Raw genomic sequence first — 24,688 nt, forward strand, 5'->3', positions numbered from 1 at the left:
TACTCATATGCCTTCTAGTATGAATTCAGTAATTAATAAATCTTATAAAACATAATGTCATGTTAAAAGGGAGATTATTTTATCTTAGATCCGGTGAAGCGGAAATCAATCAGAAATACAAGAAAAAAATACTACTACTATACTAATCAAAACCAATCAAATGTGGTAGATTTTCTTCATTTGGTGTACTTTTGAGTATGGGTGTATAGAGGTGCAGTTTTTATACATTTAAGGTTGAAGTCTCTACAGTTGGTTATCTCACTGCAATACAATTAACACGAATTAAGCAATTCATCTCTTTTATTCAGAAAAACTGTTGTCAAACCTTTTAACTCGCTTTAACTTAAGGGGTTTAAGTCTTACATGAAGACCCACAACAAACAGACCTACTCACAATTGAAAAGACCCGGTGGGGTCTTCTGCTGGTGTAGCCCATCCGCCTCAAGGTTGTGTGTGTTGTGGCTTCACAAATGCTTTGCTGCATACCTCAGTTGTAACGAGTGGTTATTTGAGTCAAAGTTGATCTTCTATCAACTTGAATCACTCGGCCCATTCTCCTCTGACCTCGAGCATCAACAAGGCATTTTTGCCCACAGGACTGCCGCATACTGGATGTTTTTCCTTTTTCAGCCCATTCTTTGTAAACCCTAGAAATGGTTGTGGGTGAAAATCCCAGTAACTGAGCAGACTGTTAAATACTCAGACCAGCCCATCTGGCACCAACAACCATGCCATGCTCAGAGTTGCTTAGATCACCTTTCTTTCCGACATTCAGTTTGGAGTTCAGGAGATTGTCTTGACCGGGACCACACCCCTAAATGCATTGAAGCAGCTGCCATGTGATTGGTTGATTAGATAATTGCATTAACAAGAAATTTAACAACATTTATCCTTTAGGTGAGTGTATAATCCAATTCTCCAGAAATTGATTTGGGATTACATCAACAGTTTTTTTTAATCCCTAAACTGTGCCCTGGTCTAATTTGGATATTAGAGATGCCAAGGTACCAAGAGTTGTAGGGCGTCGATTACTGACCCGTTAGATTCAATCTTTGTTAGTAAAGTCATTTCTCAACGAAAATCAAGTAACAAAAAAAGGAAACTCACTTTAGCCAAATAGGAAATTAAGACAGATTTATGATAGAAATATACAATATATATTTCACATTTAACAGAATAACTGCATTTTACAGGAAATGTAAATAATAAAATAACATGAATATAAAAATAAAAAAATTTGAAATGTTAAAAACTGAACAGAAGCTTAATGTTTTTTTAACAGGTTTCCAAACTCATCTTTCATATGTAAAGCAATGTAAAACAAGCTATAGTTTTAAATTTACTTACAGTAGCCTGTTGCTACTCCAACACAAAATCCATAAAAATGAAGGACTTTTTTTCCTCTCTTTTTTTTTTTTTTAGGGTGCAGGAACTTAAATCAATTCGATACATCTTGTACACCCCACTGTGGTCTAACTTGAGACGAGACGTCTCTTGCTAGGAGGATTAGTATTGTGCCGAACATGCTGTACAGCATCTTACTGATAAAAGACATGATATGTCTAAACTAGACTATGTCTACTAGAAACAAAGCATCACTTAATGGGCGTACAGCAGAAATAACTTAGGTCTGATTGTTCACATGATTTTACAGGTAGTTTCATGGACGAGTGGCATTGACCACACAGGGAGTGCCAACAAAAAAACTCTGTGCCAGAGGCAAAAAAGGAGTTTGCAGATGCCCGAGATACGATTTGAGTGTTGGCTGTAGCAGGATTGTTAATGACTGGAGGGGTAAAGGCCCTGACACACCAACCCGATTATCGGCCGTCGGACAGTATGGCGAGGTCAGTGACTCGAGTCTGTTCGGTGCGTTCCGTGCCGTCGTCAGTCGGAGGAGCCGTCTGCCTACATTTGGGCCGATTTTACATGTTGAATCAGAAGGCGGGCAGTCGGCAGTCTCAATGGCCAATCTGATTGGTGGACCGCTAACTCGGAAATGACGAGCGGGATGAGCCTGACTAACGCCTCTCAAAATCTGACGAAGTGGCCAATTGACTCAGTTGGTAGAGCAGGCGCACATATATAGAGGTTTGTTCCTCGATGCAGAAGGTCCAGGGTTCGAGTCCGACCTGCAACGGTTTTCCTGCATGTCTTCCCCCTCTCTCACTCCCCTTTCATGTCTGAGCTGTCCTATCATTAAAGGCAGAAATGGCCATAAAAAAAAATCTCGCAAAAATCTTTTAAAACTGACTTTGTCGATCTGAAATGAAGACAGATTCAGCAACAGCATGGCCTATTTCCTGCTTAAAATGTTTTCAGAAACACATTTCAGTGAACTATCTTCGTAAAATATGAGATCATATTCCAACGAAGCCGCCATTATGCCCGGTTGTAAAATCCGGGAGCAGCCAGACCCATGTGACACGTTCGTCCAATCAGCTGCCAGTTGTCTTTTCTGGGGGGCATTTTAGGCCTTTATTTGACAGGACAGCTGGAAGACATGAAAGGGGAGAGAGAGGGGGAATGACATGCAGCAAAGGGCCGCAGGTCGGAGTCAAACCCGGGCCCGCTGTGTTGAGGAGTAAAACTCTATATATGGACGTGCGCTCTACCAACTGAGCTATCTAGACGCCCACCGATTTTCATTTTTTTGGGCGACAATACAGATTAGCGCTACCTGCTGTTATAGAGACGTATTACGTCTTGTGCACGCGCAGAACGTACGCTCAAGTCGGCGTCACTTCGATGTGTTCTGAGACACTTTTTTGACCAACTCGGGAAGGCAATCAGTCCGACTGCCTTTCCTGCCGAAGGTCGGCCGTTGGGTTGGTGTGTCAGAGCCTTAAGATAAACTTGAGCCGTTCTGAGTTGGAGCGATACGTTTGGTGCTGTATTTGTTCAGGTGACTCGATATTTGTGAATTGTTGGCTGGATTCGGGAATGGAACAGCACCCACGTAGGCAGCACCATTGGTCACTTTGCCATCTCCAGCAGTCAGGGAAGTTGCCACTTGTCCATGAGGAGTACTGCTGCTGTAACAGCCACTGCTGCTGCATTCCCAGCCTTACCCATTCTGGGAGCGGTGGAGCTGCTATACCGTGTCCAATTGATTTCAGCCTGAAGCTGTTTGCTTCCCGCTCTGGGTAAATCTGGCTTGGACAGAACTCCCTTGTAGAGCGCTCCTCACATTGGAACTCCCACTGTATACAGGAGGGTTGTCAAGTGTTGTGTAACTTCCAACCGCCTCAGAAGAAAAATAACCTGACTGTCCATTTATGACATAAGCCATTTGACTGCACTGACCATATCCTCCTGAAGCATCACTGAGGCTCACTGTTCCAACTGGGGAGCCAAAGCGAATGACCCGATTGCCCCCGTTCACCTCAGTGTGGTCCTCTTGTCCATTATAGCCAACCATAAACTGCTGCTGATGGGGGGGTTTGCCTGACAGTTACGATGGTGTTAATGGGCAACTGACGGACCCCAGTGTTGTCAGTCTCTGTGTAACCTCTTGGCTGTGGTATCGTTCTTGGGTTATCGTGAGTGACTTCACAGTAGATGGAACTAGGGTTTAACTGGCTTGTGTTTCCAGAAGTGCTCTGAGCATCGACACTCTTCCGGTGTTGTGGGCCACTGGGGTCAGCAATGCTGGCAGAAGGTAACACGGTACCGACTGCACTGGCTTCTGTCGTGCCGAGCAAAAGGTCGCCACTCGTTGAAACGGAGCCCTCAAGAGATGAGTTGTTGGCATTAGGGGTGCAGAGTTGGTTCTTGTTGCCCAAGATCACAGGAGCTGCTGTTGAAAACTTCTCCACTGAGTTAGCACAGGATGGATGCCACTTTAAATCCAATCTTGTTGTTATTTTGGCCATTTTAGTCTGCACAGACTTTGGATCCCATCTTCTTTCCATACCACTTTCAGATGAATTGTTAGTGCAGGAGGTAGTAGTCTCACCATAACCTGGAGCAGACGTGCAAGAGGACATATTTTTCTCCGACTTTTTCTCTCTCACCAGAGCCATTAGCTGTGTAAACGCTTTCCAGTCCACAATGGATGTGTCCCGTTCATCAAATCCAGGTCCTGTGTCTTTGTCCACAGGAGACAGGAGGGTGGAGGTTGCAGGAGTGTTAACAGAAGTGGACTCAGAGGCTACTTGGGGGTTTGGCTGACTGAAAGGATCCTCAAGTTGGCGGTTACTGGGAAAAGCTCTGGCCAGTGTTTCGACAGATCCAACAGCTGGTCCTTTCCTTTTTTTTCTTTTTTTTTTTCTTCTATTTTTGCTGGTTGGAAGGTATTTATCTCTAGGAAACACTGACTGGGTTTGACTTGTTTTAGGACTAACAATAGAGGAAGATGGGCATTCTGAGTGCACCTCTGCCTGTTTCACCTGCAACTCTGGGAAAGGCCTCTGGTGCTGTGAGACTGGGTGTCTGGGTTCTGGTTGCTCTTGGGGACTGAGACATGCTGCAGCCCCAGGGAAATGAGAGACAACAGAAGCAGGCTTTGAGGAGACACTAGTCACATCCAGACGACTCAAGACTCTGCTTTGTTTGACCCCATCCAAATCTCCAACTGTTTCTTCCAAATTATGTTTCTCAGTTTTTTGTCTTGCTCCTAAGAGAGACAATGGAGGAGGAATAAGAAAACGCATGAAAAAAAAAAACATGAATTTATTACAGCACAGACAGAAGATGATAAGCACCAGTTCTGAGTTCTCGATAAATTATACAGTATATATAAAAAAAAAAGATTTATTAAAAGTGGTGTCAGATTCACAAAGTAGGCTCAGACATTTTGTTAACATAACATATTAAAAGACACAAATACACACTATGTTACAAACAATTAAGGAACCGGAAAACATGAATACATCATTTTAAATTTATAATAGATGGATAATTATCAAGACAAACCTACAAGTGTTACGCTAGTCATACTAGTTTCTGGTTAACTAGTAACAAAATACATTTTGTGTGCACAGTCAAGCAAGTTGTTTACAAGAGTGGACATCAACCTGTGCCACTGTGGCCCATCTCAGGTGCCTGTGCTGGCTGCATCTTCATGGGAAGAGATTCTTCTAGACTCTGCCGGGCCTCAGGCTGCTGGTCTGGGCAACAGAAACCAGAAACGCATAGCTTGTAACCCATATCCTGCTTGTATTATGGCGTTTTTCCATTACATGGTACCTGCTCGACTTGCCTCGACTCTACTCGACACACTCTGCGTCCGTTTTCCATTGCAGATTTTAGCACCGCCTCAGCGTGGCTGGTCGTTATATGCCGGCTCGACGCAAACACCAGCGCACAAGTATAAACATCAGGCCACTTGAGCTTGTTTTACAGTTCTGTGGAGGCTCCACGCAGAGCTTTCGCCATAGCCTATGTAAGTGGCCTGATTGTGCGCTGGTGCGTGCGTCGAGCCGGCCATGTGTGTGTGTACGTAGGCTACGGCGAAAGCTCTGCCTGGAGCCTCCGCAGAACTGTAAAACAAGCAGCGCTGCAGTAAACTGCCATGACCTAACGCAACACACACACACACAGAACGTGGAAGGTGTGTTGTTGTTGCCACAGCCAGAAGACACATTTAGTTTCAAATGAAGCTGGAGGCAGCAAAAAAAAAAAAAAAAACACAGCTGGCTGAACTATTTAAAAATAGCGGGTTTGTTCAGGACACTCCCGTAGGTCGCTTTCACGTCACCTTTTCGGCTCGCCTCAGCTCGCTTGGAACCTCGACTGAGGTGGTACTAAAACAAGTACCTGTTAGCAGGTACCAGGTACTTTTTTTCGTAATGGAAAACCAAAAAAGGCGAGTAGAGTCGAGGCGAGTCGAGCAGGTACCATGTAATGGAAAAGCACCATAAGTCACTCTAGTCAGGCTATGTATAAGAATGAGAAGTAAATGACCCTGTAACTGGGCTTATGGGACTCACCTTTTTGTTGTGGAGTACAGATGTGTAGACCTTCGGTGATGTTTTTTACCACTTTTAAAGCTACAAAAAGCAAATATCACAATTGATACTAAATATGGTATACTCCCATGGACCATACACACTGTACACTTTGCAAAATAAGCTTACTGTTACCTTCATCGAACGAAGCTGTCCGGACATATTCATACAGATCCTCTCTCAGGATTATAACCTTTTTAAGAGAAGACACAAACGGCAACAATTAGCATGATGGATGTGCGTTTCCACTTTAAGACAAATAAAGCAGTTGTATGCGTAAGAAACATATCTTGTTGTAAGGGAAATTTCACATATGGATAATCATGTTTGAATATCTTTATTACAATCTTTATATTGCATCATGGTCGACTTTCTTCATTGCATAGTAATGTCTTATCTTCTCCTATTGATCATTTTGAATCTGTACCATGTAACGTTTTTAATCCAAGCAAACCTGATTGTTCCCCAGAGTATCATACATGTAACATGACGGTTCTTGGAATGTGCATGAGAAAAAGGTTTGTTAGTATTCATCGCCGCAGTAGAAGAAAAGATATTTGCGGGCTAGTAAATCTGTAATTAAGACCAGATTAAGATGCCTCTGGGGGAACATTCCCATCGCATCAGTGGAAAAGTAACAAAAAGGGTCAAGCCTTGACCTTTGGGAGAACTAGCAGAGGGTTAGTTATTAATGACCAAAAAAGGCCAAGGTTGATACCATGCTCTGAGCATTAATGTGTGACAACACTGTAAGAGATTTTTGTTTGGCCCGTTTGTCAGAGTGGAATTGCCACACCCTAAATAACACAATTTACAGTGCTTATTAAAAAGACAACAGATACATTAATAACCATATCTTGCCAAAATTACCCCATGGGCATTGGAGATAACATGCATGATACATGGACCTAACATGTTACCTGTGCATCTATCTTGTTGTAACGCTCCTGTTCTGAGAGCATCTGGGCTACTTCCTTTAAAAGTTCCAGTTTCATCCATTGGAGCAGATCCTCCTCCAGCCAGAAGTGCAGATCCAGAGGGTAGTGCCTCCACTGAAACACATGCATCTGTCATACAAAAAAAACAAAACATGGAAGCAATTGTTAAATACTTTGGTCGTTATAGTGTATTGTTGTTGTACTGGATTTTGCATTTTTGAGACAACACTCACTGTGCATTTGAGCTTGTGCTCATCGCTAAGCATGTGTCGACAGATGTCACCGACGGAGAGCGTCTCCCTGCAGCTCTCACAAAGGTAGAACGAATTCTGCTTTATCCCTCGACATTCCCACACAGATCCCAGACCTGATGACGACATGCTGTCTTTAACATATTGTATGCTTTTGTGAAATGACATGAACTAATGGGAGTGAATAAGGTTTGCTGTGGAAGGAAACACACCCTACCTATGATTGGTTCAAGGTCATATTCCAACACCCTCAAGTATGTAGACAAATTACTGCAGCTCCGTGCACTTTTCCCTGTGAAAATCATACAAAATTATTGTCCAAAAATGACTACACCTATGTTATATATTTTGTTTAGAGATGTACCAATTGACTGGCTGGTGACCGGATTTGGCCGATTTTCACGTGACCTGTGCACCTGTGCATATGTCTGACATATGCTGATTTCATGCCGGTCAAATGCACTCGGGCGCCGCATGATTAATCTAACATCGCGCAACATCAGCGCACCGCCGCTCAATCAGCCGTTTATGAAATGTCATAAAGTCGTAATTATACACGGCTCTGCAGAGTCTCTCTCTCTCGCTCGCTCTCTAAACTACAGTTTATCGGAAAATAGCTTTGGGCACACTGACTTTGATGAATTTACTGTTTATCAGACCCCAGATGAGACAAGAAGCTAACGTTAGCGAACGCTGCGGTCCCTCTGCCTCTGACGCCCCGCTGGAGGTGCTGCATTACTCCGACATGCCGTATAAACGTCACTATTTAAAACGCTTTCCAGGTTAGTGGGGATGCATACCGCTCAAAACCAACATTAAAAAAAACGTAGAAATCTTCCCTCAAACTGTGTGCAAAATGAGCGGTGACGCATCTGTTGCAGGTAACGGCACTCTAGGGTACCGTCTATTTGCTGGATTGTTCCGAGGTAACCGCCGGTAGCCAATGTTAGCAGATACGCCTGTTGACAGCAACGGCATTGTTCATATTTATGCACAATGACAAATAAAGCAAACTAAGCTAGAAAAGGAACTACACGCTGTTTTCAGGTAACGTTACTGACGTTCAAACAGGCCTGTTATATCTTTATACTGCAAGAATATATTTATTTTAATTTTTTTTTTTTTTTTTTTTTTTTTTTTAAGTTGGATATTGGATGTCAAAAGAAGGAAATTGAGGTTCTTCCATAACATTGCACTTTAGATGTGTGTGAATTTCCCACACCAGGAGTAATTTATATAGTTCTATTTTATAGTGATCCATTATCTAGTCAAAAAATGATCTATGTTCTATGCAAAATGTAAAATGTTCCATTAAAGAAAAGATAGAAAATAAATATTTGTGTGTGCTGTAAAGTGGTTAGAAAATATGAAATCGGCTAAAATCGGTATCGGCTGGTCAAACTCAATGAAAAATCTGAATCGGCCTAGAAAATTGTAATCGGTGCATCTCTAATTCTGTTGAGATGTGCATTTCTCGGGTTTGAAAATTGTTGGAAAAATGTGTGATTATGTAATTTCATTCAAGGTAAAGGTCCATTAAGGCCTTTGCACACCAACTTTGTATTTCAGCCTTTAACTATATTTTTAACCAGACAAAGGATTTTAGTCTGGATCTAAAAGGTATCTCAAGCTACATACATCAAGGGGAGACCTCTGTGGATAATTTGGATCCCGGAATCCTAACCGGGAGAAGCCGACTGCAGTGGTGGTGAGGACAACTCCCCTGACCGCACGCTACTTCATGACATCACCAAACTGCGTCTTTTCTTATAGATTTCATTTGAGAGACCACTACCGGCTTTCAAATAAGATATTGTACGTTTAACACCTACCTTGTGAGTGTTTTGATACACGTTCTGCTTTCTCGCTGGGCCTTAGTTGGTTCTGTTGTTCTGTATTCACCGTTGTAGCATAAGAGGGCGGGTCCTGGTTGAAGAATTTTACAAGTGATGTTTCCTGAGAGCCTTCCAGCATCTTCCACGTGTCCTGTAACTTTGGATCACTTCTCTCCTGCTGTTGTCTCTTCTCGGGATCAAAGGTTTGGGCAAACCTGCCCGTGGAGTCAGCGGCACCCTGAGGCTTCTGCATTTGGACTGCTGGGAGGCAGGGATGAGTGAGATGGTGGATTTGTGTAAATGAGAAGGAAGAGAAAACATAACAATAGCATGATTGCAAGGACTAACAATGACAAGACACTGTATATTTAAATGTATGAACAGTGGAATCTACAATTGGTTAATTTTACAAAATAATACACAAATAGCAAATGATAATAGTGACTTCAAATATGAGTGAGTCATGAGTATGACACACAACCAACATACCTGCAATGCCTGCGTCTTGAATGCTAGGTTTGGGCTCATTTTTATTCAAGATCGGCCACAAATGAAGCTGGTCTGAAATTGTGTCATTAGCTTCTGGCTCTGAACTCTTTACGCTCTGAGCTCTGTCCGACTGACCCACAGTAAGAGTTCCTTCCTCTTTTGAACTGGATTCAATTTCTGAATGAAGAACAGCAATATATCAAAAAGTGTGAATTTTATAAGAGGAGAGTCTCTGGAACCAATCTTGTGTGTAGGCGTGTGGGTTTTCACCTGGAATCTGGATCAATAGTGCCTTGAGCTCATGTTTTTTTTCCTGCTCCGATTGGTTATCAGAACGTTTTTCTTCCTGTTGCATGTACATCTCTGAGAGACAAAATTGCAGTGATTGGTTTAATATAATTACACACTTCTGGGCCTCATTCACAGGTCTTCTAATAACATTCCAAAGACATGGGTTTCTCAAATTCAGAATAAAATTCAGATGGGGCCACAACAAAAATCCATGTGGATTAAAAATAGATACATTTTTAAACTTAAAATGGTGCTTAGAAAGGACACCTGAAGTTACCGTCATCTGGGCTTGAAGCTTCATATGGACTGGCGGAAGGAATTTGCGTTCTCAAAACCTGCGCAGTACTGGCTGTGGGGGGTGGTAAGACCTGCGAGTCTCGCAGTTCCAATTTCTCTTTCAGCCTTTCAATAGCTGAAAATCAAGATATAATTAAGACAATTGTGAATATAAACTGGCATGAATGATTTATCATTTATTCAGGTATGATTACTGTGACTCCGCTCATCTGGATACAAAAGACTGTAAATAGAGGCAGTTGATATGGTATGAAATTACATGGTGTATGCTAAAGACGGAACACATCATTATCATATCAGACCATACATTTTTTTAAGCCAATCAGATCTTACAGATAGGCATACTCGTCTACTGACCACGGGAAAGGAGTCTATCGACTATTTTCAGGTTAACCTGTGTTTAAAAACCCCACATATACACGCAAACTTTGGTGGAAAAGGGGTATAAGAGTCCAGCATGTCCATTATACGGATGTGTGAGAACAGATGTAGAACGGCAGATGCCACCGTTTAGGAAAGCTAAACACAATAACTATCATATATCTCTGATGACATGTTTTTCAATGTGAACAAAGAAACTAATGTTTATCGCATATGTATTTTCCATATATTTACCTAGGCTATATAACGGTGCCTTCATTTTGGTAGGGCAGATTCAGGGATATTATGTGTTCAATAAACCACCTTGAAACTGAGATCAACTTGTGGCCTGATTGACTGATTGCTTCTTCACCTGATGAACATTTACAAACCTCTTCCCTCTGCTTGAGTGCTACTCTGATACTTAGTTATTTTCTTACCAATAAACACATGGAATTCCCTCTCCAACTAAAACCTCATTATGCTTAGGAACTTGTTTTTGTTTCATATTTATTTATTTATACATACATGTATACAACTGGATGCTTTTAATGATTCTCTTCAATTCCAAACAATTTTCTTTAACTTACAGATATACTTTATATTATAGTTTTACAATAAAAGGGTTTTTCTCTAGATAAAAATAAACATCTACAGTATTGTACTTTTGCAGGGATAATTCCTCAGACAGTTCTCTGCTAAGATTGCTGAACAGTTCAACAAACAGCAGAGGGCGCTTTGTTATTTTTTTTTTTTACATTGTAAGTCATGTTTTGGTGAGTTACTAGAATATCTTTACCTTCGACCACTGGAAGATCTGCCAGCTCTTTGTACTCCTCAATCTTCAACTCCACTTCCTAGCAGAAAGTAAGGCACAAAAACACTCATACAATTAAAAGCCATCATTTTTGTACACACTGCATCACACCCTTAAAGCAGATTAACAACCACACAGACTGTCAATTTTGGGTGATTTTGAATGTGTCACCTTATTGGATGAGGATCCTACATCTTTCTCAACCTCAGCCATGTGACTCACTATCTTGGCCAATTTGCTCCGCAGCTCGATTGACTTGTCTTTCGTGGCATTCCACCCAGGGTGCTGCTTTTTCTAGTAAGATCATTAAGGGCACACAGTTAGCATCTGTAATACTGCCCTGCTTTACAAGCTACATACATTTTCTACAGCCAGCACGTACCACATAGTTAAACTGGTGGATGAATTCCATTGGGTGACTGGAACTCGTCAACATGACTGAACACAGCTGACAGTAGACTCGCTTTCTTTCTCCACATCTCACTACAATCAGCTGGTCTAAGCCTATAAAGTAAAGAAACAATGCAAACCTCTGATTAAACCAAAAAGAGACCAATTCATAGAGACTTACTGAGTAATTGTTCCTGTAAAAATAATACTTACCAACTCTAGGAGAGGTTTCCTTTGGCTTTGTCTTACTTGCAGAGGTATGTAGTGGATTCTTATTTTCAGACCTGGCGTGCAGGTGGGGAGCTGCAGGTGCCTTACTCTTATGAATCTTTGATGCAACATCAACAGTTGATCCCACAGAATTCCTTATATGTGCAACCTTGACAGAGGCTTGAGTGTTTACACATTTAACTGATGGTTTAGTCATTCTAGCAGGGGCTACAGATTTCATCATAATTTGAGATGTGACCACAGTTATGGATGCATTTTCAGATTTTTTCGAGACATTTTCCATTTTAGAGACAGGTGCAGTTCTGAAGGCAGCTTCAGGCAATATTGTGGATTCCATGTTAGAGGCATTGGCAGCTTTATATGAAGTCCCTGGAACTTTGGCTGCAGCTCCAGTTCTTTCCGGTGGTTTGGACAATGTTGCAGATTTTGTGGTTGAGGTTGTGCTTGAGATGGTGGCACTATGGGTGGAGGAGGATGCTGTACATTTAGAGGTGGTTGCTGTACATTCGTTGGCAGTTTGTCTCAATTTGTTGGTGGCTGTAGTACAGCTGTAGGTGGCGGCTGAGAGTTTGGAGATGGGTGCTGTCGATTTGGTGGTGTCTGGAGTAGAGTTGGAAGTTTTGACTGGAAGCTTGGAGATGGCCGTCATGGTTATGGTGGAGTTAGTTACAGCAGAATCCAGATTTGCTGTAGTTGGAGATGGCCCCCTCAATTTGGAAGTGGTTAATTTTTGTAATGGTCCAATGGTTGTGTTTGAAGTTAATTCGGTTTTGACCTCACTACTTCTTGAAACAGTCAGGGGGGTTCCTGCCTCATCAATTTCCATCTTCACCACCTTTGAAATTAAATGAAACAACCATATTAAGTACACCGCTTATTTTTCAGCTGTCAAAGAGCTACACAACTAATCAGGCTGACATGAAGCTGCATTTCCTTGTTATTCGTTTCATCAGCTCATCATGCAGTGGTTTGGGTTCAAACGTATTTCCCTATAGGCCTGCACGATATTGGAAAAAAATGACAATATTTTTTTTTTCCTGCAAAATATATTAGGTTATGAAAAAAAGACTAAATACTAAATCATTCTCAATTACTGGGGTGATTTTGTAGGGGAGTGCATCTACATAGAAAAGAAAAAGGAAATGTTCTTATGTGAACCAGTCTTTGTTGAACTTTTAATGCTTTATAAAAACCAAAGCAAGTAAGCGCTGTGATTACTCTTCTGAAGTGATTTTGGAGAGGGAAATTAGATGGTTAAATACACTGGTTGACTGACACGACACCATTGCATTCATAGAATACTATCAATCTAGGCTAAAGTGAATGAAATCAATAATGCATGCATGTTGCTTCCTCTAAATGTCAGGTTGTAGTCAACTGCTTTGGTTGTTTGATACATTTATCAACATTGATTGTTTGCTGTGCATGCAGACCTGCATGTCACACACTTGCATCAAACTGTGTATCCAAGAGCACTTAAATCAGTGTACATTACGATATATCAGACACAGACTGCTGTTGTAGATTAGTACGTTTCCAGCGTCGCGGCTCCAGAAAAGTGGCAGGGAGATGTCGTGATTACGTTGCATTAATCAGGTGATTTAGTTAGTCTTTGCAGCGAACATAAAAACACTGACTACTGTAGCTTCACTACCCATGGAAATATATGTGCATTACTGTGTCAGTGGCAGCTGCCGCTTACGGTAGGGTTCCGTATAAATTAATGTATTCATAGCATGTGCTGTATCTTTAGTTGCAGTGCTGCGTTGCCGATGTGTGGAAGAGGTGTTATTGATCTAGGTAGAAGGTCAGAATGATGTATTAACATGTAAAGAGGCCCTATACGTGAAAAAGTTGAGATGTTGGGTCTGAAGAGAATAACAGGAAAGGGCCATGATAAATATCTGTCTAGAAGTTATGTATTCTGTCATTCTATAGCGGAACAACAACTTAAGGCACAGTTAACCTATGACCTTTGGTGGGGCCTACAGGATATCTGTCTCACGGAGTATGGGAACATACCACGTCTTATGTTACATAAATGCACAGATAAATACCATGTTTGAACAGCAGAACGGGGGAGCGACAATTTTTGAAGATCAGGTCGGTCGTCTCTCCAGATACTACACATGAACTGCAAAATGGCGGGAGGCCATTTGATTTGTGCATAACGCAGCATACAATCTCAGAACATATGAAGAGAACATAATATGAACAGAATATACTTTGTAACACATTCAAGAAAAATGTAGCCTCGTACCCTGGCTATTTAAAAAGGGACTGGCAGGTGATGGGGAATCACCCCCCCCACACACACAACAATAAACATAACACTGAACTATACCATTGAAGTGTTTTTAAAAAAAGAATTCGTTTGAAAACATGAACGGAAGATCATTAAATTGACGGAGAGCCTCATGCCTATGACACGAGTGGTTAATTTCACAAGCTACGATAGCAACGATAGCTTGCTAGCAAACTAGCTTCTACCCTCTCTGCTAGCTGCCTAGCAGCCGGTGTTCTGTTTATGTAACCGTCTATGATTCTGTTGCGTGTTGTTTTCGCAACCACGCCCCCCCGAGTCAAAACTTCGCTGGCCGAAATTCGCGAGGTGTTTCGCTGTGTGGAAGCCTACCGTTACGGTACTTTTCTACACACGGAGAGCCTCACTTCCCATAACAAACCCCGTCGGACTAACGTTACGTCACATGACCACCTGTATTAAAGGGGAAGGGTCGGCCGGTAACAATCATGTAAAAAGGAGAACGGTGAAAGTTTCCTTTTCTATCAAGCAGCAAAAAAGTTTTAGCGTCAACATCGCAACCAGGGTTCCAAATTAGCACCATCTACTAGCCAAATGCTGGTAAAATAAGTGGCTGGTAGATTTGCTACACTCACCAGCCAAAAAACAACAACGGTACTCTATTGAGTGGCTGGTGAAATTTGAACATTGAATAGCCATTCGGCTGGTGGACGAAAAAATTTTGAACCCTGATCGCAACGTCCTGCGATGTGAGTTTCTCGCTTGCGCACATCGAGATGTAGACGATTAAACAAAATATCGTGCAGCCTTATTTTAGAGTCAAACTTTAGTTTAAAAGCATAATTAGGACTGAAACGCCACTTTTAAGATTTACCGTAATTTCGTCTTTCGGTCAAATGGCCTTTTGAATGGGAGTGCTAGGGGCACTACTATGATCGTGTCAAAAATCACTATTTTTAAAACACTAAGAAGGCTCGACACATGAAACTTTGCTCGAAGTATCACCAGGGGCTCTACACATGAACTCGAGCATTGAGAACATTGTTTGTGTACACAGAGTTTACTAAAAAGAAAGGTTTTGAACAACTCACTTAGCTGTTGCATAGACAGTTAAAGAAATTGACTAATTGATCCCATAGATTTCAATGGAGACCAGTGAAGTGAATTAGAAGCACTTTTCCGGTAAGGGCTGAGCGTTACTGCTGTGGTATCTTTAAGTAGCGATGATGTGATGATGTGTCTGAAGAGAAATTCACTGACACTGACTTGATTGTATATAGCAAGTTTTCAGCACCAATTACAAGCCCTGCAGACCGGGAGAGTACACAGCCGATGGACACACTGTCTTGCTGCATCGAGAACAGGGTTATAAGGGATATGTTTAGGTAACATGTTAGATAACATAAAAAGATGCGAGTTGGCAAAGTAAAGGTCAGAGTCCATTTGAGGGCCTCCGACACTACACAGTCATTGAACCCACTCAGCCACCAATCACAGCGCACCACACAGAACATCACCTCCAAAAAAAAAAAATCACGCCACAGAGATAAGTTATTAAACCTACTTCACTACCACAGTGCTCATGATGACTCAGCACATTTGAGCTTTATAACAGAATTTTAAACTTATTTCCCCCCTTCGAGATACTACACTGCGCAGCCTCCAACTGAGCTTGAAGACGTAAATGTGCCGTGAGCAACGTGTCTGAAAGTTGGAAGTCTTCTGGTAGCTGTGCCAAGAGAAATCTCAATTATTCCCAATCTTGCAGAGACGGAGAGCGTAGGTATATGTAAGGAGATAACATAGGCACAGGCTAATTATTGCTAACTAAATGCTAGTTAATATTAGTAATTACACTTAAACAGCTAATGTAAGTCAAAACTGCCTGCACGCTTCTCCTGTACTGTACGGTAATTCCTCTACTGTGCGACAGTAAGTCGCGTGATTATGACACAATCGTTAGCCTATTTTTACAAAAAAACGTCTGCTACGAGCCGTAACGTGAGGTACAAGGTAATGGAGCCTTTTATACATTGTTGTGTTTCTTTAGAAATAAACAATGGACAAATAAAGTCTTTAAATGCTTCAGATGTAAAGTTATTCGCTGTCAAAGTGACGTTTAAAATGAATGGCAGTCAATGGAAAGCTAACGGCGGGTGAGGGCTAGGTAGCATCAAAATGGCGCCATAGGAGGTATGCGTTGTGGAGAGAGGCTTACCCCCTTGAGCTGTTGTGGTTTCCGCTCGCAGCCATCTTTGCCAGTCAAAAAGTGTCGACCTCCGAATGCGAATGAACGGACTCCATAGGAGGAAATGTCATTCTTATATGAGGCTCCTTTTTCAACTACAAGGTCAATATTGTTTTTCACTAATGACAAAACAAAGAATTATCCGTGCATTTATATGGAACTAAGCTTTAGGAGCTTTCCATCTTTACTCTGCTCCCTGTTAAGTTGCATTCGGAGATCGACTACTTTTGACTAGCAAGTTTGACTCTTTGGTACATTCTCAAAAAGACCCTAGGTTGCATTTTGACAAGAGTTACGCTTTAAACATTCTAAAGCCTCTTTTAGGGTAATCAGTGTAATCCAAGCTTCTCAAACTAAAATCTCGAAGAAAAAAAAAAAAAAAAAAATGATGAATGATGATTTTCATGAATAAAAACATTTCAAAAAACGTTTTTGATTCAACTCTGGAAGTTACAGTGTTGCCATGGAAATGCCAGAGGAATATTTATAGTGTTGAGCATGGTGTGCCGTCATTCTGATTTGATCACTATCTCAATGTCTAGTTGGCCAATGAGATTGCCTGGTTGATCTACGTGTTGTATAATGCCAAATCGTCTGACCTGACAGAGCTCATTTTCAGCATCAAGGGTGACTGAGGTGTCCACAGGAAGTTCACGCCCACTGTGCTGCTGATCCCGAAATGCCTTCACTGACTGTATGGCTGTGTAGATGATACAGAAGAAATACTGTACAGTAAAGCTTGTGACTTTCGTATTCACCTGTTAATTGAAATGAATTAGCTTCAACCAAAACTACTATGAAAACAAGAAAAAAAAAACAGTCTCAGAATTAAGGAAGGATGTAACCTTACCTGATTTAAAGCTTTGCTTTGAGAGGATATTGTAAATCTCCTCATCCAGATCAACAACCTGGAGTCCAGACATCAACAATTGGTAAAAACGTTGTTATACATTATCCAGGGCTGGCCAAAGGAAAATGGTTCTATTTTCTATCTCAGTTATGAAGTGACAGTTATAACAATTTTCCACAAATGAAAGAACAAGGACCAAACCTGAGCCTCTCCATATCCATTTTCTTGTTCAAACAAAGCAGCCGAACGTCTGATCTCCTCCCTCTGGTGAGTCAACGGTGGGGATGGGAGTCTCTGTAACCCCTAATGTCAGAAACGCTCTGTCAGAAGACATTACTACTACAAAACTGATCACATGTTTATATATACATGTAGTGAATATGGTAAAAACTAAATACCTGCCGTATTAAAGAAAATTCCAATCTTAAAGTGCCCATATTATGAAAAAAACAAAACACTTTCTGGGATTTGGGGTGTTCTTTTGGGTCTCTGGTGCTTCCACACGCATACAAACATTGAAAAAAATCCATGCATGCTGTTTTGAGTGAGATACGGTTTCTGAATGTGTCCTGCCTTCAGTCTCCAGGTGAGCTGTTCAAAATCGGCACGGCTTGTGATGTCACAAGCCGGAACGAGCTGGCTAACCACAACCGTTAGCTCGTAGCATTAGCATGCTAACGCTAATGCTCGCATGCTACCTCGTTCACAATAGCAAAGCACTGCTACAACACACACAAGTTCACCATAATCTACAAAAGAACTACTTACATGTGCGCCCTCATTTAGAAGTCTCACAGCTAATCCAGCCTTGTAACTGACCGAAGTTGGAGAAACAGCATCTCTTTTACTGTCTATGGAGCTAGCTAGCTGACATGATCTACATCTGAGCTACTGCGCATGTGCGAGTGCAATCAAAGATAGTACAGAAGAAGAAAAGAGGTCTCACTCTGTAGCTAAAACAGAGACCAGCTGAAAAGAGGATCTGCAGCAGTGAGAGAGAGCTGTGCAGTACAACAAAAATATGGTGTTTTTTGAAAATTAAACCATGTAAACCTATTCTGGTACCTTAAAATACAATTATGAACCTGAAAATGAGCATAATATGGGCGCTTTAAATCTTAAGTCAAGATGGGAAGAGTCTAAATTAGGATTTGCTTCTGTAATTCCAAATTGGGAACTAACTTTTTATCTCAGGTTAGGAAATCCTAAATACTCAATTGTTTTATTTATTGTTTCTTTATCAGGGACATTACCTATAACATCACAACCAAACGTGAGAGATGCGAGAGTTTTTAGGACGTCTAGCCTCCGCTAATTTGCAGTCCTTGTCCCTCACTTGTTAGCTTATAGTGAACGTCCTGTCATGTTTGTTGTCTTCTCTCCCGTGTAGCCGAGCGCATGTCATGTATTACATGTTAAGTAGCTATGTTAAAGGTTATGCAGTAGGGGGAATAACAATTAAGCTCATCAGACGTTTCCTAAAAATAAAGATTGTTCACAAGTCCACTACAGAGTCGAGTCTGAAGTCTTTCGAGAAAAAGTCTCAGGTCATGTCTGAAGTCACTGTGTGTGCGACATCTCTGGTATCGTTTCTCCATCAAACCAAAACACATCGTTAGGGTCTGCAGTCGACATTTCGTTGGTTGTGTAAAAGCAATTTAAAAAAGCAGCCATATGAAATAAACAAGTTAAACTATGAAAGTAGTAGGAATGATCCTTAGGAAAGGATCTGCAAGTAATGAAGTTTCTGTAATACGGCCCCTAGAAAACATTCTGATGGGTAATGAAGATGTTAAATGACTATGGTAAGCTATGAAAGTAAGTTAGCTGTTGCGTTGTAGTAGCAAGCTACGATGTTCTAATATTATAATATATCAACTATTTTAAAAACGTCTCTACCACTCTGATTCAACTTAACCTTTTTTTTTTTCGGACTTGGCTAACTTGGCACGCTTTTATGCACAGAACGAGCACTGTGGATTTTGTCCCCCACTTCTTCGCTCTATGAAGGGATCTCTTCATGGCCAGTATGGAGAGGAGGAAGGATTACAATGACCATTACGCCTTTCAATGTACATATGTCATATGAGAAGTCCATTAAAATGGACTCAAAACAACCCAAACCCATCCTTTAACATTTACCAGGTAGAGCTGGTGGTGGTAGGGTCCGGTAATATGGGTGACGATGTCCTTTTCTGGGATTTTCAGAGAGCAGCACTCACAAAAGTAGATGGGGTCACGCTCATCGCAATGGCATTCAAGAAGTGCACTTAAGCCTAGAAGATATTGTTAACTATTAATATTGCGTAAGAAATCTCCTCCCTGGATAGACATTTTAGAAAATGAACGAAGCTCAAGCAAACGTAAAACAATAAAATGTTATGGTAAATCAAAATATGATCAGTTATCAGTAAAACAACATTAACAGTAGACCAAACTGACCAAGTATCCTACAATACCACACAAGACTTTTACATTACAGCATGGATTCTTTTATATATATATATATATATATATATATATATATATATATATATATATATATATATATATATATATATATATATATATAAATAAAAATAAAAAAAAGGTACTGACCAACCACAGGATCTCGGCTCTTCCTCTTGACATACTGCCACAATTGATCTTGTTGGTAGTTCACGTTAGAAGATGCTGTAACAACAAACATTTTCATAGAAAAAAAATCTTCCAAAAAAACCTCAATATGGCATTTACGTACCTTTGTCCTTTGTAGTTTCATGACTTGGTTTGCCACTTTCACCCGTGTCTGCGGTGGTTACCTCCTCGTGTTCGTTACTTGGCAAGTTTTGCGGTTCTTTACAGAATGCGTCTTCTTTAGAGGTGAGCCGCTGCCTTTTATGGCTCATTTCTTGCTCGGCATTCTCAACAGGACAGGTGTCCTGTGAGATTTTCCTTTTCTGGGTCAACTGTGTCAGGACATCTTTGCTATCTGTCCTTGAATTCTTGTCTGTGTCCTTGCAGCTTTCTAGTGTCTGCCCACTTGGTTTTCTCACTCTATGGTCTTCCATCTTCTCCTTTAGGTCTTCTATCTTCACCTTTATCGCCTGGCATGTCTCACTTCCTGCATTCTTTATCTCCTCTGAACTAGTTTTTGAAAACCGCCCTCTTCTCTGCTCCGATTCTTTTTCACTTGGGGTAGGAGTTTCTACACTGTGTGTATTTGTTACTTCAGCACCAACTTCTACTGAAATCTTTTTCAGGGTCATCTCACTACTGTCTGTAGATTTTTGACACATTTTCTCACCCCCCTCCATCATCCTGCTTTTATTCTGACTGTCCTTGTCGATGTCTTTCAGGGTTTGTCTGGGGACTGAGAAACATACACGGCGTCAAAAAAATGCATTCGATTATGTAATTATCAACACTGTTTATTAAGTGTCACCTGAGTAAGCAATAATACAAATGCAATAAATGATGAAGAAAATAGTGGGTGAGGTGAACATAAAAGCCAATTTGCAGAAAGCAACATGCACACTTGTTATATTTTTCTTTACTGCTACACAAAAATAAAATAAAATACAAAACAACAACCAAATCTCCCACCAGGGCAACCAAAGCCTCAAGTACTCCAGATATGAATGTTTCCATAGTTGTACTGGTACTACTGTCATACTGCACAGAAAACATCAACATTACTCTCAAAATGAGTATTCTGCTTGACTTACCCAGCTTCTTTTTAGGCATTATTTGGGGTTTATAGGATCTATTTTCTCTCTTAGTTGCAGCTGCCAGGATGAATGTTGCTGGAACAAAATAGTATAATCAGTCAAAAAAAATCAATTCAGTTACAGATGCCAATATGGATCATTCATTGCAATACAAAGACTCACCTTTAGAATACGAGCAGGGCTCCCAAATGGGCTTCTTCAACTTTATTACCTTTAAAAGGCAGAAAATATGGAGACAAAAGCATTGGTGCATGGCTGGAGAGGCTACATGAAGATGGTATAGAAACTTAATTTCTGGTATAGAATACCTGTACATGTGATATGGAGTGAAATCGCGTTGCCTGTTTTGCCAAGTCCAATAAGGTCTCTGCATCTGTGCTCGAATTCTGGGAGCCTGGGTGGAAACGGTCCTACACACAAAGCACAAATGTTTAGTCTAGCAAACGGGTATTGTTTTTCGCTACACTTATATGTATAAAATATCTAATACACCAAATATTTAGACCCTCCTTTCTTGACATTATTGTACTTATGTGTGGCTTCATGGTCCCCAGGATGAAAAGGAACTAGCTAAAGCTAACAAACATTATTGACAGATGCATCTTAAGACAGATTAACAATTACAATGTAGCAATTTGTTATTTAACAAATTGTGAATAATCAAAGTATGCTTAAAATGACTGCAGAACTAATTACAGTAGTTTTTTTCTGTCTTGTATAATAAATAAATAAGTAGTAGTAAAGCAGTAGTTTTAACAGCATCATCATCATTACTCAGATTATTATAAAGTCAGCTGTGGATGTGGAAATGAAAATTATGAACATAGAATATTTAAGTACTATCCAGACTGCAACAAAATACTCAAGATTTAAAACAGTGAGATTAACAAATGTTGAACTAATGTAATTAGGTATTTAAAAAAAAGTATTTGAATATGAGGAATGAATTAGAAACAAATTGCATGATATGTTTTGATTTTACCTGACAGCACATTCCTGCCATCAAGATGTGCTGTATTAACTTTACATATAATTATGTATTATAAGATTATGCTGGTACTATGAGTATTATGTGGCTGGCACCTTTTCTGAAATGACTAAAGGCCCTGACACACCAACCCGATAATCGGCCGTCGGACAGTCTAGCGAGATCAGTGACTCGAGTCTTTTCGGTGTGTTCCGTGCCGTCATCAGTCAGAGGAGCCGTCGGCCTTCATTTTGGCCGACCCGACTTGCTGGGTCGGAGGGCGGGCAGTCGGACTCACTCCACCAATCTGATTGGTGGAGTGCTAACCCGGAAATAACGAGCGGGATGAGTGACGAACGCCTCTCAAAATCTGACGAAAATCTTTTAAACTGACCTTTGTCGATCTGAAATGAAGACAGCAACTATGTGGCCTATTTCCCGCTTAAAATGTTTTCAGAAACATGTTTCAGTGAACCATTTTCGTAAAATATGAGATCGTATTTTGAACAAGCCGCCATTACTATCGGCTGGAGAAGCCAGACCCACGTGACGCGTCATTTCTGGTTTTCATTTTTTGGATTACGTCTTGTGCACGCGCAGAACATACGCTCAAGACGGCGTCGCTGCGGTGTGTTCCGAGGCACTTTTTTTTTTACCTCAGGGAGCCGACTGATCAGTCCGACTGCCTTTTCTGCCAATGGTCAGGAAGTGCCTGAATACCTTGCAAGTCTACAGCAACTTCTGTAGCTTCTACAATAATGCCAAGTCGAAAGGCAAAAAAGGTCACGTTATTCTAAATGCATTTAGAAAAAGTCGCAACCAAAAAAATAATAAAATCGATACCTTATTCCACGTTTAAAATAGTTGGAGAAATATCTGGAGAATAACTCTACTGCAGTAAGAAATACCACATTTAATTCTCATTTGAAAGTGTTTCTTTTCGCTGCCCAAAAAAAGTCTAAATCTCACAGATATAGAAGAACAGTAATAATTTAACAGCTTGCAGACACGGTGCTTTGCATTGGATTTTTCCAACTGTGCCGCTGTTTGCCTGCCTTTAGTCCAACACCCCAAATAAACACAAGAGATACTACGTGACAACAAGAGCATAACAGTCACCATTAATGGAAAAATAATGCAGTAAGATGTGTGAATAAAAACACTCACCAGAAATGTTGCAACATGCTCCCGACTGAACACATGAGCGTAACATTCATTGTTTAACAACCGCCTCTCACAGAGCAAACACAGGAATCCCACTTCTGTTAGCTGATCCCGTTTGACACACACGTCGTGCATGACCAGGAACTGACAACCTGCCATGATAAGGCAAAGAAAAGTCAAAAATTCCCACAGTGCATTTCAGATATCTGGCAAGACCTTTTCTCTCCGGTGGTACTCACCGAGCAGAGGAAATCTCTCGTTTTGTTGGAGTTTGCTGTAAGTTTCACGCTGAGGAACTGCACAGATATAAAAAACAGTCCAACATGGACCAGTCAGCTGAAGGTAATCAATTTCATTTAATTTATTTAGGGCTAAGATAGCATTTTGTTACTAACCGTCACACTTTAAGTGAGTGCGGTGTGGCTCAAGTCTCTCCATCACTGACAGACAAAATCAAAAATAGATAGATTTCAATGTTGATCGAGTTGGCTTGGTGGCAAGCATGACCAGAACCACTTCAAATAATCTCACAGAGCAGGGTTCACAATTTTGAGAAGTTTGTCTCCCTAGCTATCTCTGAATAATTCAATGTATGCATTTCCTACCTTTTGAGTAACTCAGTCGGATGAGGCTCTGAAACACCTTGTGTGGGATATCAAATACCTGAGAAAGGAAAGATTCTCAATTAGTAATGCCTAAAGAATATTATTTAGTCTACAGAAGATGAACCTTTTTGTTCTTTTACATTAACAAGCTCGACTGTGGTTAGTTATTGCCTTTTAGACTGACTTTTAGTGTGTATGCTATGATACCAGACATAAGTAGTAAGGCAAAAGGAGCAATAATGACATTTATATATCCGTGAGGGAAATCCCTGCTATACTGCTTTTTCAATTATGATCATGCTCTTGCAATTACAATTGTATACATCTTATGTATTGACCATGATAATGAAATGTTTTACAATTAGTTGTTGAGAAACTAAAAAACAAGTAAACTCATTGTAAAAGAGTTTAGCCTGAAAGGGGTAACTGTGTTCTAAGAAATTGAGGATATGCATACATAGAGAAATGACTGTTTGTTGAAAAAATGTCTTTTGTTCAACCACAGCACGTGTGTGGAGGTGGTTATGGAGTAGACACAGATGTGTGGGTGTTTTGACGCATGAAGGAGAAGAACAATGCATCCTAAGCCAAGAAGTTTCAAGCCATGTTAAGAAATGTCATATAACATCCTGAAGGATATCATGTGACTCCTGTCGTTTGTTACAGATGATGTGTGTTAATTCAAATGACCATAAGAACTCAGTGTAATGCTGATAATGGTTCTTACAAGCAATAAAAGCTTACTTTACTGGATATTGGGTATGCTGGCATTTTGTTTACCAACTCTCGTCTCTAGACTAAAATCTGAGCTTTTTTAGTATTTTTCACGACAATATCTCTAAACAGATGTGAACACCTTAGTGAGAGGGGGATAAAAACAGGTCTGTTCCAAGTTCTTTGGCATTTTACCTTCAGCATCGTCTGCTTTGGTGCCTTTTCCTTTTCCTCTTCCCATGCCATTGTCCTCAAGACTTCCTCATCCAGATGTTTCACCCACGCAAAAGGCAACCGCCAGGGATTCTGGTACAGCT

The 24,688-nt window shown here is 40.7% G+C and overlaps 1 protein-coding gene and 1 long non-coding RNA gene across 5 annotated transcripts in view; one reads left to right on the plus strand and one right to left on the minus strand.

The window, feature by feature from the left end:
• Positions 1-1,117: 1,117 nt before the first annotated feature.
• LOC144528422 (uncharacterized) overlaps positions 1,118-24,688 on the minus strand; it is a 43,567-nt gene continuing 19,996 nt past the window's right edge. For 3 of the 4 annotated variants that reach the window (XM_078266975.1, XM_078266973.1, XM_078266976.1), the window contains 29 exons: positions 24,567-24,686; positions 23,658-23,715; positions 23,448-23,492; positions 23,292-23,348; positions 23,056-23,204; positions 21,230-21,331; positions 21,084-21,132; positions 20,919-20,996; positions 19,952-20,563; positions 19,810-19,884; positions 19,354-19,487; positions 17,413-17,514; positions 17,212-17,269; positions 16,961-17,061; positions 11,833-12,685; positions 11,612-11,733; positions 11,401-11,523; positions 11,212-11,269; positions 10,033-10,167; positions 9,735-9,827; positions 9,465-9,641; positions 8,973-9,236; positions 7,358-7,432; positions 7,123-7,256; positions 6,872-7,018; positions 6,087-6,144; positions 5,934-5,993; positions 5,019-5,111; positions 1,118-4,618 (listed from right to left, as the gene is read on the minus strand). In XM_078266975.1, coding sequence (XP_078123101.1) covers positions 3,408-4,618; positions 5,019-5,111; positions 5,934-5,993; positions 6,087-6,144; positions 6,872-7,018; positions 7,123-7,256; positions 7,358-7,432; positions 8,973-9,236; positions 9,465-9,641; positions 9,735-9,827; positions 10,033-10,167; positions 11,212-11,269; positions 11,401-11,523; positions 11,612-11,733; positions 11,833-12,685; positions 16,961-17,061; positions 17,212-17,269; positions 17,413-17,514; positions 19,354-19,487; positions 19,810-19,884; positions 19,952-20,563; positions 20,919-20,996; positions 21,084-21,132; positions 21,230-21,331; positions 23,056-23,204; positions 23,292-23,348; positions 23,448-23,492; positions 23,658-23,715; positions 24,567-24,686 — 5,343 coding nt within the window. In that variant the 3' untranslated portion in view covers positions 1,118-3,407. The remainder of the gene's footprint in view (positions 4,619-5,018; positions 5,112-5,933; positions 5,994-6,086; positions 6,145-6,871; positions 7,019-7,122; positions 7,257-7,357; positions 7,433-8,972; positions 9,237-9,464; positions 9,642-9,734; positions 9,828-10,032; positions 10,168-11,211; positions 11,270-11,400; positions 11,524-11,611; positions 11,734-11,832; positions 12,686-16,960; positions 17,062-17,211; positions 17,270-17,412; positions 17,515-19,353; positions 19,488-19,809; positions 19,885-19,951; positions 20,564-20,918; positions 20,997-21,083; positions 21,133-21,229; positions 21,332-23,055; positions 23,205-23,291; positions 23,349-23,447; positions 23,493-23,657; positions 23,716-24,566; positions 24,687-24,688) is intronic. The other variant, XM_078266974.1, reaches the window with a different exon arrangement.
• Positions 23,199-24,410, plus strand: LOC144528423 (uncharacterized). Its single transcript, XR_013502899.1, has 2 exons — positions 23,199-23,394; positions 24,163-24,410. It is a non-coding gene; the product is annotated as an uncharacterized LOC144528423 (long non-coding RNA).

This window comes from Sander vitreus, chromosome 14 (genome assembly GCF_031162955.1).
Source record: "Sander vitreus isolate 19-12246 chromosome 14, sanVit1, whole genome shotgun sequence".
NCBI lineage: Eukaryota > Metazoa > Chordata > Actinopteri > Perciformes > Percidae > Sander > Sander vitreus.